At 37.3% G+C, this 19209-nt stretch overlaps 1 protein-coding gene across 3 annotated transcripts in view; it reads left to right on the top strand.

The window, feature by feature from the left end:
* Positions 1-228: 228 nt before the first annotated feature.
* The window catches only part of LOC106057538 (myophilin-like), a 37462-nt gene continuing 18481 nt past the window's right edge, over positions 229-19209 (top strand). The window contains exons 1-3 of one of the 3 annotated variants that reach the window (XM_013214778.2): positions 229-325; positions 591-645; positions 757-844. In XM_013214778.2, the coding sequence (XP_013070232.2) occupies positions 791-844 (54 nt within the window). In that variant the 5' untranslated portion in view covers positions 229-325; positions 591-645; positions 757-790. Of the gene's footprint in view, positions 326-400; positions 475-590; positions 646-756; positions 845-19209 lie in introns of those variants that run through there. The other 2 variants (XM_013214776.2, XM_056032646.1) reach the window with 2 other exon arrangements.

Raw genomic sequence — 19209 nt, 5'->3', positions numbered from 1 at the left:
TCGCCCTCACATTTACCCCCCCCCCCATCTCTCCCACCCCGTTCATACGCAATCGACACCGTCGTTCTCTCCAGGCACACACGCGCTCAACTCCTTTATAAACTTCCATAATAAACGACGGAATAGTTTTCATAAAGTCTCACCAGAACACCCACATACACAGATACACACACACATACACAGATACACGTACACAAACGGATATATATATACACACACACACATATATATATATACTTGAACGCACGCGCATTCTGCCCTACCACTCCCTGGTCCGCCCCCATCTCAGTTTCAAACTCACCCCAAAATAGTCGGACTGGCTAAGGTGAGCGCTCACCTACAGAATTTTTTTTACGAACTCTCGCCTCTCTTGTTCCTCAAAATTTAAGCTTTAAGTTAAAACAAAAATAAAAAACTTTTTTTGTAACCTTTATTTTGTAACCTTTTTTTTAACCTATTTTTTTTTACGGTTCTGTGAGTAAAATTTTTTATCCTTACCACCCTTTAGAAATTTTGTCAGTTTGGCAAAATTTAGAAAGTTGGTTGTTTTTTGTTTTTTTTGAATAACTTTACGTTTTCTTTGCGTTCAGGTGTTTAGCTAGCAGTGGGCTAACGCGGACTTAAAGCCGGCTCTAGATTTATCAAGTGAGTGAAACAGATTTTCCAACATATATTGGACTTAAGGTTTTAAATCACTAGTGTACATTGTTCAGTGAGATTACTTGATTTGTGTGGTCATTTGTTTTCTTCTTTAAGATATCCATTGTCCGGTGTCCATTTGTAGCTCAAGATGGCCGGCTTAAGAGCACCTCGCGCTGGTTCTGCCAGGGAAAACCAAATCAAGGTAGGTCAGTTCTGACATTTGAATAATAGGCTTGTATTCGAAAGATTATGAAGGACTACAATGATTCACGAGTCTTAGCAGTCCCTGCTGTGACTTGCATAATTTGTCACAACTAACGCAAACAAAATATTTCTCAGCCGATTGGCGATTTTGTCATGGGGAATTATTGAATTAATTATAATAATAAATTACTTAGGTTTTGTTTTTGAAAAAAAATGTAATGATACAGTATTAAATATAGTATGTATGTGAGCTAGGTAACTAGAGCTGCTCGGTATTTGTTTGCTATTACTAAAGTAAATCTCGTTAATCAGATTGACTTGGGATGCGTCGTGGCGGCGCATATCAGACACTCGGCTTGTTTTTCTTTCAATTTTTCCATTCACTTCTTTCAATCCATCCGTTTCTTGGCCTTTCTCTTGTCCTGTTTCCTATCTGACTGTGTATGAAGTATGAAGCTGTCTAAGGCCTTGACCATTGGTCAACGTTCTAAGAGGCTAAACTAGTCAATTTTCTTTTGTTCTTCTCTTATTTAGTATATTGTTGTCTTTAATAATAATAATAATAATAATAATCTTTATTATCCGTAAGAAAATTTGTCTTACAATTTGTGCATTACACCAAACAAAAAACATTATAACTATAAGAAACCAAAGTGTACATTCACACCAGACTCACTCATAATTTACATGTGACAAAGTTTATACCAGATTGTTCTTATTTGATGATTTGATTGCCAGGGGAACAAAAGAGTGTTTGTGTCTGTTTGTCTTTGCTATCAGTGTCTTGTATCTCTTTTGTGATGGTAAAATCACAAAATCCTGACACAAAGGGTGATTCTTTATTTCGAGGATCTTGTTAGCTTTTTTTATAGATGTTTGTCTCAAACAACTGCCCAAATGGGGTTTGTTTTTTGCCAATGATTTTGCCAGCAGCATTTAGGATTCTATTAAGTTTATTTTTATTTTTAATGCTCAGATTGCCATACCAGGCAGTGATATTGAAACTTAAAATATTGCAGATGTGAGCGTGATAAAACATAGTCAAGGCCTTTTCGCTAACATTAAACGAGGACAGTTTTCTTAGTAGTCGTAATCTTTGCCGCCCTTTTTTGCTGATATAATCAGTATTTGAAGTAAAATTTAGTTTATTGTCTAGGATAGTACCAAGGTATTTAAAGGTTTGCACAATTTCAATAGTCTCTCCAGCTACAGAAACAATATCATTTTCCTTCTTGTTCCTACGAAAATCGATTATCATTTCTTTGGGTTTTTTTTAAGCGTCTCTTGTTTCTCTAAGACCTATGTTTGGGGAAAGTTGATAACGTTTCATATAATTATATATGAACAGAAATATCTTGTGTTAATAAAAAAAAATATATAGCGAATACAACTCGAGTAAGAAGCTATTTTTTTTTTTATTAAGACTTCGCTTCCTGACCCCCGCCCCACCCTGGGCCAGGTTGAGAAGGGAAGATGACCAATGACCTCTGCCATGATCTAAAAAGTAAGAACCAAGTTTAGTGCATCAGTGGTGGTTTCTATTGGGGTGTTTTGGGGCCAGTGTCTTATACGGGCCTCTTGGTAGAGAGAGCAGTTTTGGAGGACGTGGTCGGCATTCTCTGGTGATACTCCACATGGGCAGATTTCACTGGTTCCAATTTTGAGCTTCCGGTACATGTGTTGTCGCATTCTGTTGTGTCTGGTCCTGAGTCGAAAGGTTAGACGTTGGTCTTGTCGGGATAGCTTATAGTAAGCGTCATCTTTCTTGTGATTTGGATGAGAGCTCGTCCATTTCTCATTCACTATATGGAGAGCTCCCTGATTTGGAAACCATCGCGCAGTTCATCTCATGTATTGGTCTAGTCATCTGAACACTCCAACATGACAATGAGAACGAAGAAGAAGAAGAAGAAGTGGTTGTTTCTTTACGTAGCATACAGACAAACAGGCATCTTACAGTTTTGCTTAAAAGATAAAATTCGAAACTAGGCATCACTTATCTGTCTGGTCATTTTTTTAAGAAAAATATGATGACCCCGTATCTCTTCACCTTCAGGGATACTTTGACTATAAATAGTTTGTGTAACAAAGGTAAAGCTAATTTAGTAATAGAAAAAAGCAATTTTAAATAGCAATTATTTCATCGATTTTGGGGACATTCTTTCCTTAAAACAAAAAAAAATATTCTATTCAGTTAATAATATTTTTGACGAAATCAATCTTTCGAAACAAATGCATCTTGTTTGTTTGTTGAAAATGTTTTACATGTTTCGGATGTTCCTTCAGAGTTGCAGATAGTTTACTTCCTAGTCCAAACCTCCCGCAGGACGACGGGGGATGGGAGCGGGCAGGGTTTGAACCCTCGACCGTCGATAAATCCGAACGACAGTCCAGCGCGCAAACCGCACGACCAGGCAGCCATCCATTAATTTATATCTCTCCTTTCCTACTATTTAACCTTATTCTATATTAATTTTATAATACACAAAAACTAAACACCACCTGCCCCCGTTGGTTTGTTCTCACGCTTTATAGTGTTCATTATGGCCGGAACATCCCAATTGGGTCACATTTTAACGATCCTTTTAAGGTTTTAACACAGGGGTGGACAACCTTTTCTATCGAGGGCTACATATCTTTATATTTTATGTTAATTAGAGACTTCAACTCTGCCAAGTCATTGAATTTCCTGGCTGATTGAAAAAGACAGAGTGCACTAAAATTTGTCCTAGCATAAAGAATAAGAAATGTGATTTTTGTGTGTGTGTTTGTGCATTTGTAAGTTACGGTTCATTGTTTTATGTCCTTGCGTGTGACCAAGATGAGTGACTTTCTTATATGGTGTTACACTAGTCACACTATTTGTAATAAGACTCACACTCTTTTGCGTCTGTTCTGATTTATCATTTTAAAAGCCGACCGTAAAAAACTGAAATCACATAATTATGTATTTTTTACTGATTGATAGTTTATTGAATTAGCGGCGAACCGAAGGGAGAGGGATTGAGTCCCGTGTCGCCGAAGCGTAGGTAGTGCCAAAATGGATATCAAAACACTCCACACATATACTATGATTCTCGGTCGCTCCGCCATTGTACTGTATTTACTTTATATTGAATTTTCGAAACTATAGTTTGCTATTGCCAACTAGTGAATGGTTCTTATGCAAATATGGATTACGTTGTGGGAGAAGGGGTGAGAACGTCAACAGGTTTTCCTGCTCCGAGCTCCAGGCACCCACGTAACGCCACTGTATTTATTTAATTTAATCTAAATACCAAACCTAAGAGTGCCAGTTTTACAAGAGTTCAACTGGACGGAAGGGGAATGTTTATCTCCCCTTGATGAGTCAACATGATGTGTAGCTCCTAGTGAGTTTACTGCAAGGAGATCCCATGTCCCCGGCTTATCTTTCCCTGGAATGTTTAATGACACACAAACTCTCTTTGAGAACTAAACATAGCTTGTTGATTTTTTAAGCTGCATTTAATTCAAGTGGATTTTCACATTTCCTTTTCTTATCTTACGAAAGTCTTTCCCATTGCAATATATCATAGTTCTGTTTTTAACACTTATAAAATTTTCAATTTCTATAAATAGCAACACATTCTAGTTCCTCTCAATGATTTAGAGAGAATAAAAGATACGAATAGATTTTTTTTTCTGGGGTCTTATTAAATTGAAGAGTTGGCAGAGTTCAGTGTTGTGATGAAATACTTGCAATTCCTCTTCAAGTATTTGCTGTTCTTGTCTTCAATTAGTTTTTTGTTGTTTTTGTGCTTGGGGTAGTTGTTATTGTAGTATTTTTTTGTGTGTAGACTTTAGTAATAGTTCATGTAGTAGCTTTTGTAGTGCAGTATAAGTTGTCAGTGTTGTAGTGTTTTTGTAGAAGTTTCTGTCGTAATTTTTTTTATAGTTGTTCTTGGTTTAATCATTGTATTTTTTAAATCATGTTTTTTGCGAGGATTGTCGAAGAAGTAATTGTAAAGGTTTTTTGCTGTGGTTTTTTGTTTACCAGAGAACAAAGGAGCAAAGATTGTTCACTGGCAAAAAACAAAAAGGCAGGAGCCCCAAAGGCAGACCACGAGCAGGGTGGCTTGATGACGTAGAGGCAGATCTACAAAAGCTGAGAGTCCGGGTATGGAGATTGAAAGCCCAGGATAGATCTGAATGTAGAGATGTGCTAGAGCAGGCCTGGACCCTTCATGAGCTGTAGGGCCACTGGGATGGAGGGCTAGATCATGTGGTATTTATGGAAACAGTTCTTTTGGTAGTTCTTTTTGAGGTTTTTCTAGTGGTTCTTTGAAAGTTCTTGTAGTGATGCTGTGAAGATTCTAGGGATTGTGTTAAGGTTCTTGTAGTGATTGTGTGGAGTTTCTTATAGTGGTTTTGTGGATGTTCTTGTAATGATTGTGTGGAGTTTCTTATAGTGGTTTTGTGGATGTTCTTGTAATGATTGTGTGGAGTTTCTTATAGTGGTTTTGTGGATGTTCTTGTAGTGGTTCTGTGGAGTTTCTTATAGTGGTTTTGTGGATGTTCTTGTAGTGGTTCTGTGGAGTTTCTTATAGTGGTTTTGTGGATGTTCTTGTAGTGGTTCTGTGGAGTTTCTTATAGTGGTTCTGTGGAGTTTCTTATAGTGGTTTTGTGGATGTTCTTGTAATGATTGTGTGGAGGTTCTTGTAGTGGTTTTGTGGATGTTCTTGTAATGATTGTGTGGAGGTTCTTGTAGTGGTTTTGTGGATGTTCTTGTAATGATTGTGTGGAGTTTCTTATAGTGGTTTTGTGGATGTTCTTGTAATGATTGTGTGGAGGTTCTTGTAGTGGTTTTGTGGATGTTCTTGTAATGATTGTGTGGAGGTTCTTGTAGTGGTTTTGTGGATGTTCTTGTAATGATTGTGTGGAGTTTCTTATAGTGGTTTTGTGGATGTTCTTGTAATGATTGTGTGGAGGTTCTTGTAGTGGTTTTGTGGATGTTCTTGTAATGATTGTGTGGAGGTTCTTGTAGTGGTTTTGTGGATGTTCTTGTAATGATTGTGTGGAGGTTCTTGTAGTGGTTTTGTAGAGTATCTTGTATTGGTTCTGTGGAATTTCTTGTAGTGGTTTTGTGGAGGTTCTTGATATGGTTTTGTGAAGTCTCTTGTAGTGGTTATAATGAGGTTTTTATAGTGATTCTTGAATTAGTTCCTGCATAGTTGTAATGATTAGTGATGAGGTTAATGCAATAGTTCTCGCAGAGGTTCTTGTAGTAGTTCGCTGACTATTATTGTGGTGGTCCTGTGGAGGATATTTTAGTAGTAGTTCTTGTGCCAGTCTATTCAATCCAGTTAGCGATCTTAGTAAGTTGGAAACATATTGAATCACCTTCACCTGTCCCCTAATCTGTTAAACCGTTGGGACACCACACATGATCTGTCGACCGTCTTTCTCCATTCCTTTCTAATTTTAGTCTTAAATAGTATTTCTTTCAATGTCTTCCCATCGCTTTCTCTATCTGCCTATGCTTCTTTTACCTGGCAGTGTTCCCTAGTGGAAATTCTTTACAAGCCTTAAAGACCTTGTTATAGGACCATATAAAGTTTTATTTATTTCTTTATTTTACGTTTTAGATTTTCAGTTTATTGATTTCGTATGTATGTGAGAAAAGCCAGTGGCCTGTTGTGATCCAGTTTTCAATTATTTCGTTTGCTTTCTTGGTAGATGACATATTGAATATTTAAAAAAAAAAAAATCTCACAAGGACGAAACATTTTGTGCATTTAAATACTCACAGATAATGTGCGTTATCTAACCCTCACTCGGATTCACACACACACACACACATGTAGCCATGGCATCTTTACTCCTCCTTCTTGCCACTCTTCTTCTTGTGAAATTAACAAATGTCACAGACAATGCAGTTTCAAAAAAAAAAAATGGAGAGATTACAAGTCTTACATTCAACCTGAGATCGAGGCAGAGCGTGCAGGCATTATGAGGTCAAGTTATCTCACTGACACGCGCACACAGTCATTTTTAGTGTGCATTTATCTTAGACAACGTCAACAAAATTCTTGGTGAGGGGTGAAAAAAAAAGTTCTCACTCATTGGCCATCCTTACGGATACTAGCTCAAACTTCCTCACTGAAGTTATCCACATTTTGAAAGACTCTCAGACCTTGGAGTTTTCCCTCTTTGAACATTTGGATGGAGAAAAAAAAATTAGTTACACACTTTAAAGAGTTTATATCCCACGGCCACGAGATAGTGCTCTTAAGAGATGACGGAACAGTGGTATGAAAGAAGACCGTGACGTCAGAGGAGATGGGTTGTGATAAACATGAGGGAACGGGAGAGGTCAGTGCTGCAACTATTGAGATTCCTGCAGAGATATTTCCATCACAGGTGACCAGCCTTTTCTATGGAAGAAGAAGAGAATTGTGTACAAAAAATGCACGAGATGTAGATGTAGAGATGAGCGCGGGAAAAAAGAAGTGATTAATGGGTTTGAACCACGGGCTTGGTTTTTATTGAGTTTTACCGTTGTTCTTATCCTTGGGTTTATTTTCACACTAAAAAAAATGCTTAAATGTTGCTCCAATAAAAGCAAGAGCTCTTAAAGAAACATTATTTTTGTACAAAGCTTTTATCAACTCGCTCTGCGTGTCTGTCTGTCTGGTAAAAAGTTTGTACACGTTATTTCTCCCACACCCTTTCTCTGATCAACTTGGAAGTTTTGCTCCATTATTCTTTGGCAGAGACAAGACATGAATCAATAAAAAAAAATTAACCAATTAGTCAATTAATTACCGGTAGTTAATTATTTTGTTTGATACCAACAGTATTCACAGATATGACTAAATTTGTAGGGTTTCGTCCGCTTAGATAAATGTTAAAGCTATTTCTCCGACACGCATTATCGAAGGGAAATAACCTCTACATTTTTAGAGATAAAGTAGTAAGTGCGCAGTTTTTTCCCTTAGATAAGCTATGTTGTTTTTTTTTATTTTTAAAGGATTTTTTAAATATATTTTGCATGTTTCTACTCTATTTGTCCTCTGTCTTTGTTTATTCTAGGACATTCTCTTTACCCTCTATTTCTTTGTTGTTTGTTGTTTTCTACGACATTCTCGTTGTGCTCTATGTGTAATTCCTTTTATTGATATTTTTTCTTGCCCAGCAACTAAAACATTATCTTCCTTCTATCTACTTTGGGTCTTTTCAGTTTCGATGGCATGTTCTTATATACTCACACTCTGTGTCTAGATTCTCTGAGGCTAAATACCAATGCATTCTTTAAACCGTTTTGTTAGACATGAAGTGAGAACTGTTACCAATTAATGTCTACATCCTGGACTTCTGTATTATACAGATATTAAAATTTTCTAGCTATTTAAAATGTCTGATCAGACAAGCTGCACTAACGTTTGGTTTATCCTCGGTCCATGCAGAAGATACTACTACCAAAGCCAGCTTCGTGTTCTTATAATAATGAAATCGACCTTCATTAGAAAATAAGCTATTTTGACAACATTATTAGAGACATTTTTTTGTTGTTCTTGTTTTTTTAATTAAGAATGTTGGTAATTGTATAGACTGTTTACAACACTAGATGAGTAGATGCGCAGTGAAAAGGAATTCCATTCTCTAACATTTGTAATCACTTTAACAAGAAGACGTGTATTTTTTCTTTCTCCTTCGTATTTTCTATTCTCTCTCTCTCTCTCTCTCTCTCTCTCTATCTGTGTCGTTATCTATCTTTCTGTTTCTTTTCCTTCTCTTTATTGCATTTCTTCTTTCCTCTTCGCTCTCTTTTTTTTCTTTCTCTCTTTCTCTTTCACTCTTTTTCTCATGTTATCTAGACCTCTCTAAGATTCACAATACTTTCAGTATAGGTAGCTAGGCCGACACTTTCTTTTAAAAGAATAGTTCTTTGCTCCTATTATTTCTTTAGATCCTAGTGAATGTTTTTTTTACCGACCCCTTCCCCGTGCGTCTCTAAACTGTACAAGAAAAAGAAAACATTAGTAGAAAAAACATAAACGTCAAAAAGTCTTCTATGACAACCGTGTGCATGGTACCTTTTAAATCTTTCATCTACTGCTTTCTTTTTGACCTACTTACTCACCCGAAGACTGTAACTAAAGCAGTATCTCCCCCCCCCCCCACACCTTTTCTTTTCTTCGACGACCCCCCCCCCCGCATCGACTTTCACCTCCTACCTGTCAAAACTTTTAACTTTAGAAACTAACCCTAATCCTAAATGCAACTATACCTGTGTGTATGTTTTGTTCTTGACCTTTAGTGTATAAAATGTTTAGTTCAGATTTCTGAACTGATATTCTTCACCTTGGCAACATACATTACTAAGACCATTGCAGTTGAAGTTGTAATGTGAACAAAGTACAAATATGTATATGTTCAAAAGTATATTAATTGTTGTTTTTTTTAAGTAACGGGAGTTGAAAATGTATTTCTTTAAAATAAAAATTTACTTCCCAAACTTTTTCTTTCATTGGACTGTTTAAGTTCTTGCTTGCCTAATGCATTTGTTTGCCCCAAAACTTGAAAGGAGTTTTATTATTTAAGTGCCACAAGCTGCACCTGTCTTTCTATAGGATATATTTAAGTCGGAATGATAAAGTAGAAAAAAAAATTAAAAGTATAAACTCTCAGTTAAATAATATTTGTTTCGTGTGTTGCATGGCAATCGCAAATTTTGCGAATCTGCTAGCCACACTTTCCGGAAGCCTGGCGCTTCTAAAAAAAAAAGGGCACACCACGTGACGCATCTGTGTAGAAGAATAGCCAGTCCGCTTCTTACAATATCAGACTTAAGAGTGTTTACAGATATTCGACTTACTCCTACCCCTCCCCCCAGCTCCGGCTCTGTTGTGTGCTATCTGCTCACGTCCAGACACTTCAGCCTCCGCGCCATGTTGTGGTGTCGATCTATTTTTAGCCACATAACTCACCCTCCACCCCGAGCACAGCCCCCTCCCTCATACCCGGCCTCGCTACATCCACGCCCCCCACCCTTTTTCTTTTCCTTTAAAGTTTCAAATTTAGTTTCTACCTGGATGTATTTATGTTGTTTCGATGAATCATACAAGAGGTTGAACTGCCGTGCTGTGGTCAGCAGATAAAACCAACACGGCCCTTGTTGAGTTGGCCTACTTTCTCAAATCCTACACTGTTATGGCTAGTTCAGGTGTTAGTTATTTGTTTCGTAAATAGAGGAAGTTTTGACTTAGATGCAATGACGCGACTTGTCAAAACTAGACGAGGTTTTGATAAAGAATAGCGAAATATAAACAGGTGTAAATATACTAGCCTTGACAGCGTAGAGGAAGGAGTTGTTGTTTTTTATGAACGAAGAGATTTAGCTGGAGGCGCGGTGGCTGAGCGGTAAAGCCTGGTTACTAAACCGGAGGTTTCGGGTTCGAATCCTTGTGAAGACTGGGATTATGAATTTTGGGATCATTGGGCGCCTCTGAGTCCACCCAGTTGTAATGGGTACCTGACATTAGTTGGAGAAAATTAATGGCGATTGGTCGCTGTGCTGGCCACATGACACCATCGTCAACCGTAGGCCACAGAAACAGATGACCTTTTTACATCGTCCGCCCTATAGACCACAAGGTCTGAAAGGGGAACTTCACTTTTTTTTCGTGTTTGGTGGGTCAATACATGATGATTTAATATGAGGTGGATTAATTGTTGGTGATTAAATTATTGGTTGCATTTTGAACATGATAGTTTATATGAAAATTACTTTGATATGCTCTTAGCCAGGCAGTCCGTGTTTTCCAAGAAGGAGCATTAGCCTAATTTGTAACATTTTGGTTTTATGGGTTTAATTTCGAGATCAAAATCTAGAGTTAACTTAATGACCATCACTTCAAAAAAAAAAAACAAAGAAAAAAAGTTGAACAGACAAATAGATTACTCACAAGAACTGCACACATTACTTAAAATGCACTCAACACAAACCCTCTCTGACACGCAGGCGTGCTACCAGTCAACGTAGCAGAGTTTTCTAGCCGCCATTTTTTGACAAGTTGAACTAAACAGAGCCTCTGATAACACAGCATATAGACATAATGCACTCCTGAAGTCTGACATAGAGCATGATGGTACACTCAAACCTAACCTATATATATGCATGATAGCAACAGTTCTCAAACTGGTAGTTTCTGAGAAAACATAGATTATATAGATCCAGCACTATTTCACACTGGCAATAAACCTGGGATAAAACATGGCCGCATCGCTGGATTCTATTTTTGGTTCACATTCTGCAACGTCACGCCCATGATAGCGTCATAATGTGAAGCTGAGTCCTTAAACAACAGAATGATTATATGTTACGTATAATGGTTTGTAACCAGGGGCGGACTGGCGGACTGGCTATATGGGTATTTCGCACAATGCCCGGCAGGCGGTACCCAAATGGGCCAGTAAGGCAACTGAGATGGCCGAATCGATGCCACTTGTATAATATTCTCTTATATAAAGACCCTCTGAAAGCCGTTTTTAAAAACAAATCTTTCACAGACTATACACTACAGTGTAATACTATTTTAAGACATTTTTCCGAAATAATGTAATAGCCTTGTTTTGTTTGTAAAATGTTTTACATAATTCGGATGTTCCTTCAGAGTTGAAGATAGTTTACTTCCTAGTCCAAACCTCCCGCAGGACGACGGGGGATGGGAGCGGGCAGGGTTTGAACCCTCGACCGTCGATAAATCCGAACGACAGTCCAGCGAGCAAACCGCACGACCAGGCAGCCATCCAGCCTTCACCCGTAGACAGCGCTTCTAGTAGGCTTCATCCTTTTAGGGCCTACACACTCAGCGATTAAAAAACAAACATAAGGCCTATGTTTGCTATAAAGATATAGAGTTCACTGTATGCGTTCATATCGATACATTATCAAACTTAACATAATGATTTTGAGGACAGGTAAACCTAGAAATGGATGCCCATCATATGAATTGAATTTGTGGGCCGGATAGTATGAAAATGACCGGGCCAATTTTGACACCCAGTCGGCCCCTGTTAGTAACTAGTGTGGTCATTATATAATTAAGATGTAGGGTATCGTCTGAATAGCACTGATTACATTACATCCATTACTATTAGGTTTACAAAGATAACTTATATAGATAAGAGATTTTACGTAACAATGCTGTATATTCAAAACATCTGAATAGAATCGTTAAACATGTAAAACTATTAAATTATTTTTTGGTTACATTTTTTTTTTTCAGAAAATGAGTTGAAATAGAAAGTATTTGGATATTTATTTTTTTGGTTTTATATATATTTTTATATTTTATAAGAGGCTGCTGTTTGGTTAGCCCCACTGTTGCAATGGAAGCTAATATGAACGATAAATGATAGCAGGTTCTTAAGTGTCACATCTTAATTGGGTACAGGTGTCTTTGTGTAGAATTGGTAATTAAAAACAATGTTATTATCAATAGAGTCTAATGATAAAATATGTCAAGGTCACTGCTAGCAGCAAAAGTTATTTTGTCAGAATATTTTGTCCATGACGCACTGAAAGCTTATAGAAAAGAAACTAGTAAGATAAAAAAAAAGTTGTTTTCTTTGAAAAGTCAATTCCTCCTTTAAGAGGATGAAAACTTTCCATAAAAGCGATTATGTTGCTTTTAATAAATAAGGAATGATATATTTAAAAAAAAACAAAAACATTTTAACCCCGCTCCAATCTCCCCCTCAACACGAAAAAAAAAAATCCTGGACAAGCGAGTGTTGTTCTAATGATAGTTCTATACATCCAAGACAGTGCACAAGACAGTGCACAAGACACAAGACAGTGCACAAGACACAAGACAGTGCACAAGACACAAGACAGTGCACAAGACAGTGCACAAGACACAAGACAGTGCACAAGACACAAGACAGTGCACAAGACAGTGCACAAGACACAAGACAGTGCACAAGACACAAGACAGTGCACAAGACAGTGCACAAGACAGTGCAAAATGTCCCTAAACGTCAATTTAGTTATTAAACTCTTTAATTGATAGAGTCTACATGCGGGGATACCCGAAGACATAATCCGTTCAACGAGAGGTTTCTCTAGTTCTTTAGCCAAATTAAAATTTACATTTTTTGTTTTACTTTAAAAAATAATATCGTTTAAACTCGAGTTTCCCAATCTGGCCAAAAAGCTAGCAACTCTTTTCCCAAAGATATTTATCAACTGTCAAATTTATAAGAAAATCAAAAGAGCCGTTTTCGTGAACCTAGTTAACACATCGAGACTTTTGTATTGATTATTTTTCTTTTCGGAATTTGCAATCTGAATAGTGGAATTGTAAAAAAAACATAACCCATGAAGCCAAAGAATGATAAATGTAAGCTAAGATTTCACAGTAATGAGAATCCAGATATTTCTAGAAGTATTTTGACATCGCAGAATATATCAAAGGGCGTAACAGAAAATGTGAGGTCATATGTCTATTTTTTTTACTCTATTATTGTGGATTTTTAAAAAATAATAAATTTCTATTGTATAATTATATATGAACTACTGTACTTGCTTATTTATTATAATATATAAGCATGTGATATTAAAGCAAATTCATTTGATAATCAAATATGGATTGGATTAAATATTATACTACTTCATTGATTTCCAACATAAGCTTGGCTATTGTATCACTAGTATTAAATGCACAATACCAGAGTTTTAAATATACTCTCACATTTGAAACATTTGAGATTGACTCCTTTTGAACTTGTTAAGATCCAGTCAATCAGCAGTTACACATTAAAAATAGACTGTCGAAGGGGAATAACTGGAAATAACAAAGCGAGGTCTCTGGTATGCGGTTACAACCCTTCAATGTTTAAATTCTCCTGACATGAGCTGCATCAGATGTTTATTGAACGAATTTTTTATTTAGGCAAGTCATCGTCTCGGGGAGTTTCAGCTTCCACGGTGTTCTGCACTGACGTGTCGTCTGCTCGACTCTAAATAACAGGTGTGATGGCCTCGCTTAACACCACCTGACCTCCAGGTCTGGCGATGATGACTCAGTTGATTGCAGGAATGCTCCTGACTGTTGTTTAATTGATGGCGATTCTCATCACAAAATGCCGAGAGCTGGAATGTAGCTAAAGGAAAAAGGAATGTGGTTTCTTTTAATGACTGGTGAAGAAATGTTTTTAGATCTGCACATAAGTATTTCCCATGTAATGGAAAATAGAAATAACTAATCTGATGACGGCCTGACGCCAGTGGCGTAGCTACGATGGGGGGGGATGGAGGGTCCAAATTTGAAAATCCCCCGGGACCACCACTTGACGGGGGGCGCCAAATGCGTGTCGGAAATGTGTTTTTATATTAAATATTACGTTATTTTATGATGTCTGGTGTCAAAATGCAGGGGCCCCTAAAAAAGTCCCATCGGGCCCACAAATCCCTAGCTACGCCACTGCCTGAAATCTACAATTACTAGGTCTAATCGCCCCAGAGTAAGTGGCATCAATAAGGCATGAACTGAAAGCTACAAAAACATACGTGTTCCTTACTCTGCGAGTCTGTATCATCGCTGCTCGTTGACAGGTGATCTGGAACCAAATCAAGATGGCTGTGTGTTTTTACCACTTTATGTCTCGTGTCTGTTCTCATGTCTGTTCTCATTTATGATTTTTCTTTAGAGTGCTCATGTTTTTAACTTGAAAAGAGCTCATGCAATCAAAACCCATGTAGACTAGTAGACTTAGGGATACTCTTTAATTCTCACACTCGATCGGAATCCGAACTAGATCTAAAAACTTTCCACAACTGTAGGCTATAATACAACAACTTTTAAATTCTAATTTCATTTTTTTTATTTAGCAAAGCTTGTAAAGGAAACTTAATTAAATTCATAGCTACACACTTCCCTCATGTGTCACAATGTAAATAATTCACACACAATCTTTATGTGTTTCCTCTTCAGTGTAAACTTGTTCGTTTTGTTTAGTTTAATGTATAACACGCCTGGCACATCCCCAGGCCCTGTTTGAACGTGTCACTATTTATCGTGAGTGAAACTGATTACGTGGGGGGAAAGACTGTTTTATGGTTTCTCTTTATATCTGTGCATAAATAACACTCATTATTGGGTCTTAGTTTCCGTGTTTATAGCTGCACCAGATGTCACCGTTATAATGTATATTAGCACTCACTTTATATGCGTCGCTCAAATAGCTAGTTGTTAACAGTAGCCTAATTTGTCTAGGATCATTTATTTCATATTTCAGAGACAGCCTTTGGGTTGGCTAAGATGGAAGACCATCGGCTAAAGACTCCCCTCCCGGCACCTGAAGTTGTCCAGCAATACAGAAGTTGCGGGGCTCATGGCACGCATTCTTGTCTACGATCATTAATTTCATATTTCAGAGACGGCCTTTGGGGTGGCTAAGATGGAAGACCACCGCCTAAAGCCCCCCTTCAGTCACCTGAAGATGTCCGGCAATACGGAAGTTGCGGGGCTTATGGCACATATTCTAGTGTAATAATAAGCTATAGCCTGGAATAAAGTGTGCTGGATTTATTTGTGAATAGTCCTCCCAAACAAGGACATGTTTCTCGATATTGTTGAAGCATCTATACTCTATACCAGTTACCATGAAAGCTTTAAACTATCTATTGAGGCAGTGGGGTAGCTAGGGATTCTGGACTCGATGGCCTGACCTTTTTAGGGGCACCTGCACTCTAACATTCGACATTATAACATGAGATAATGTGCGTAATAAATATATAAGTCTAAATTCCAATTGGTACAGTATATCAGTAAAATAAAAAAAAAATAGTTAAGACTTTTTAAATGAGCAATATCTTTTTTATTTTTACTGGCGAGATCATTCCAAGTGACATATTTCATTTCATACCGTTACACGTCGTGCTTTCTGTGCAGCAAGGCATCTATAACATCATCTAGATCAATGCTGTCTGGTATAGTTATATGGCAATGGCGAAATATTTAATGTAAAAAATTAGATATTCATCTAGGGCATTCATCTCCGCATGTGACACTCGCCCAGGGCCTAGCGAACTGATAAAGCCGCCTTTGCAACTAAGCTACAGTTTCATATTCTTTTCATGTTTTGTACTTTTTTCAAAGTTATATTCTGTCTGTCTGTCTGGTACAAAACTTGTACACGTTATTTCATTCACTTTCGATTTTCGGTTTAAGTTGAACATTTGCACGTTGACTTGTTTAATTAGTTGTCATTAATTACTTTTGTTTATATAGAAAATGGGAGATTTCAGCTCAACATGATAAAGTAAAGACCGCTCAAGATAAAACTCTTCCATTTTTTCTGAATGAAGATTTATGTAATGAACCTTTTTTTGTTAATATCTGCATACTTTTCTTTCTGACATTTCTAAGCAGTCATTCCCCCTGTAGCGCTTTATTATTTTTATTCGTTTGTTTTTCGATTGCTGATGAAACTTTTGAAATAGCTCTAAATGTCTCACTCTCTCAAGATCTGGTATTTGATTATCTGCTCCATGACTCTAAAACTTCTACGTCTTCAGTTCAAATCATCTGTCCAAAATAGACGTCTAGGTCAGAAACACCTTCCTCAAATACTTCTGAGCCTGGAATTGAAATTGTTAAACCTGTAGGTCACAAGTTGCATCATCTGCCACATAGACTCAGACGTGGAATGGAATTCTCTGGCCCTTAACAGACATTACATTCATCTCTCCCTGGATTAAAACTTGCATCATCTGTCTCGGTGACTTTCATGTTTTTTTTTAAAAAAGCATCATATATCCCATATTACAAAATAAGAGTAAAGTAAAGTTCCCCTTATAGACCTTGCGATCTATAAGGCAGATGATTTTAAGGTCAACCGTTTCTTGAGTCAACGGTTAACGAGGGTGTCCTGTGGCCAGTACTACGACCAACCGCCTTTACTTTCCCTAACTAAAGTCAGGTCCCCATTAAAGTTGGCTGGAATATCCCATAGAAATCTTTTTCATAGACCTATCGGTCTGAAATAGAGGTTAGTTTCTGTCTTGTTTTTAAAACCTTATAACAGATGACTCAGACCTGTTATACAACAATATATTTATATATATATATATATATATATATATATATATATATATATATGTATATATGTATGTATATATCATATATATATATATATGTATATATATCATATATATGTATGTGTATATATATATGTATGTGTGTATATGCATATACCTCACCCTTGTTTCCGTTACGAGTTCTAAATATATCTACTTATCAAATCTATCACTACACTGTCATCTCTAACTAGAAACTTGCAACGAAAATAGACTCTTGTCATGAATTTCATTTTCTTTGGCTTCTGTAATGGTGCATGCATTTAGCTGACATCGTAGTTTTAGCAAATCCGTTTTAGTTAGCGTCTTGAAGGGAAACAAAAGCAATGGAGCTCCTGGAAGTGTTAGTTTCTCAGTGCAGACTAAACGAAACGCTTGTTTCCAGTAGCTGTCATTTCCTTTTCTATCTTTATCATCGTTGAGGTTAGCGTGGATCAAAGTAAGAATAAAGGTTGTCTTTGAGTCCAGTTGGTTAAGGACGAGTGCATTGCTTCACGTGGATAGGTAGACTGTGATGTGACCTACATATTTTGCAAATCCAAAGATAGTAATTTGACTCTGCCATGCTGACGGCCTCTTGTGCACTCTTCTGTATGAAAGATGAATTCTTCTGGAGAAACAGGGGTGCCGGCCCAAGCTATGTGCTCAATTGGGTCTAATGCAGAGATGACAGAACGATGTGTCCTGGTTGTCTCTATTTTCTTTCTTATTACTTTGGGAGTTAAATTAAATAAATGTGTGCGTGATTGTTCATCCTTACAGTAGTAAATCGTTGTCTGCCGGTGGCTGATATACGTTTACTTTTCGCCTTTTACGGCTGTCTTCGGTAATGACTTTCCTTTTGGTCTTCAACGAGTATTTCACGGCCGCTGTAAGAGAATACATCTCCGGCTGTTTCTTTCGTAGTCTTTTTAGTGGCTAGTGTCCCCTATGCCAGTTTAGACGAGGTGGTCTCTATCAAGGCCGGCCTTTGATACTTGGAGGCCCTAGTCGAAGTAAATTTGGTGGCCCCAATAAAGGTAAAAAATAAAAAGCGAAAAAAATAATTATGCAATTTATTAAAAACCTAATGTACTTCAACAATAATATTGAACATAAGTAAGTTACGCTATTTATTGTATAATGCACACACGCGAGGCTATATTGCTAGGCCAACTGCATAGTTTGCGTATACCTTAAGCCGGCCCAGTACCTATGCTCGTCTTTAAAGAGTTTTCGTTAACCTTTGTTACGTTGTCAGTCAAGCTCACCAAAAAAGATTGCCTTTGGTATTCGGTTGTCCCCCATGCGGGATAAGTGCCCGTTCCACGCAGCTGTTTCTTGGATCATAAGTTTCAGCTATTGACATTATTATGCAAGCCTAGTAACTTCGGTACTTCTAAACATTCTGAACAGATCAGAGACAAGGCTTGAGTTGGTGTTTAAACTGACTACTGCTGCTCTTTAACTCTTCGTTTCTATAATAGACCCTGATCCTAGAGTCTTAGTTCGACGTCTTAAGTCACCTCAATACCCGAGCATTAGCGTCTGATGACTTTCCCTCGTGCTTGTCTTTAAATAGAACTAGGGTCTATCAGTGCGCGGTTTCGTCTTGTTAAAAAGAAGAGCAACAACTCGTAAGACATGTTGAGAAGTTATCCGTTAAACGTTTTTATTTCCTCCCCTTGTTTTGAAAAACAAAAACTGCTGATACTACAACAAAAACAAAATAAAAAAGAAAAAAATATTTTTTTTTAAGTTGGGTAATCTTTGTTTTCCTTTTCACCTACCTGGAACAAGGCAACTTTTTGTTAACTCTAAGTCTCTCATTCTTTCGCCCCTTGAGTTCCGGCATCATGGCGACGGCTCACGATCATTAGCCTGGCATTCCCCTGCGTAGTAAATTAAAATTGACACCCAGACTTTGAGACTGGATTCAACATGCGACTTTAGAGATATTGGGAGGGGAGGGGTCAGAATGGAGGAGAGAATAAATAGGTTAGAATAGGAAGAGTCTATGTGGTTTATAAAAGAGATTGGAATGATGTGGTTTATAAAGTAAGATGGAATGATGTGTTTATGAAGGAAATTGGAATGTTGTAGTTTAGAATAGATGAGGGAAAGAACAGGTTAGTAAAGCAAAAGATGGAACAATGTGGTTTAAAATGTGATGGGTAATTGTATTCTTAATGAGAAAAGGTGAAAATATCAATTTATGAATATATTTTTTATCTCATTCAAGTTATAGATACCTGATATTACTTTCAAAATGGTAG

The sequence above is a fragment of the Biomphalaria glabrata genome, chromosome 6 (genome assembly GCF_947242115.1).
Source record: "Biomphalaria glabrata chromosome 6, xgBioGlab47.1, whole genome shotgun sequence".
Classification (NCBI taxonomy): domain Eukaryota; kingdom Metazoa; phylum Mollusca; class Gastropoda; family Planorbidae; genus Biomphalaria; species Biomphalaria glabrata.
This window is presented reverse-complemented; position numbering and strand designations above follow the sequence as displayed.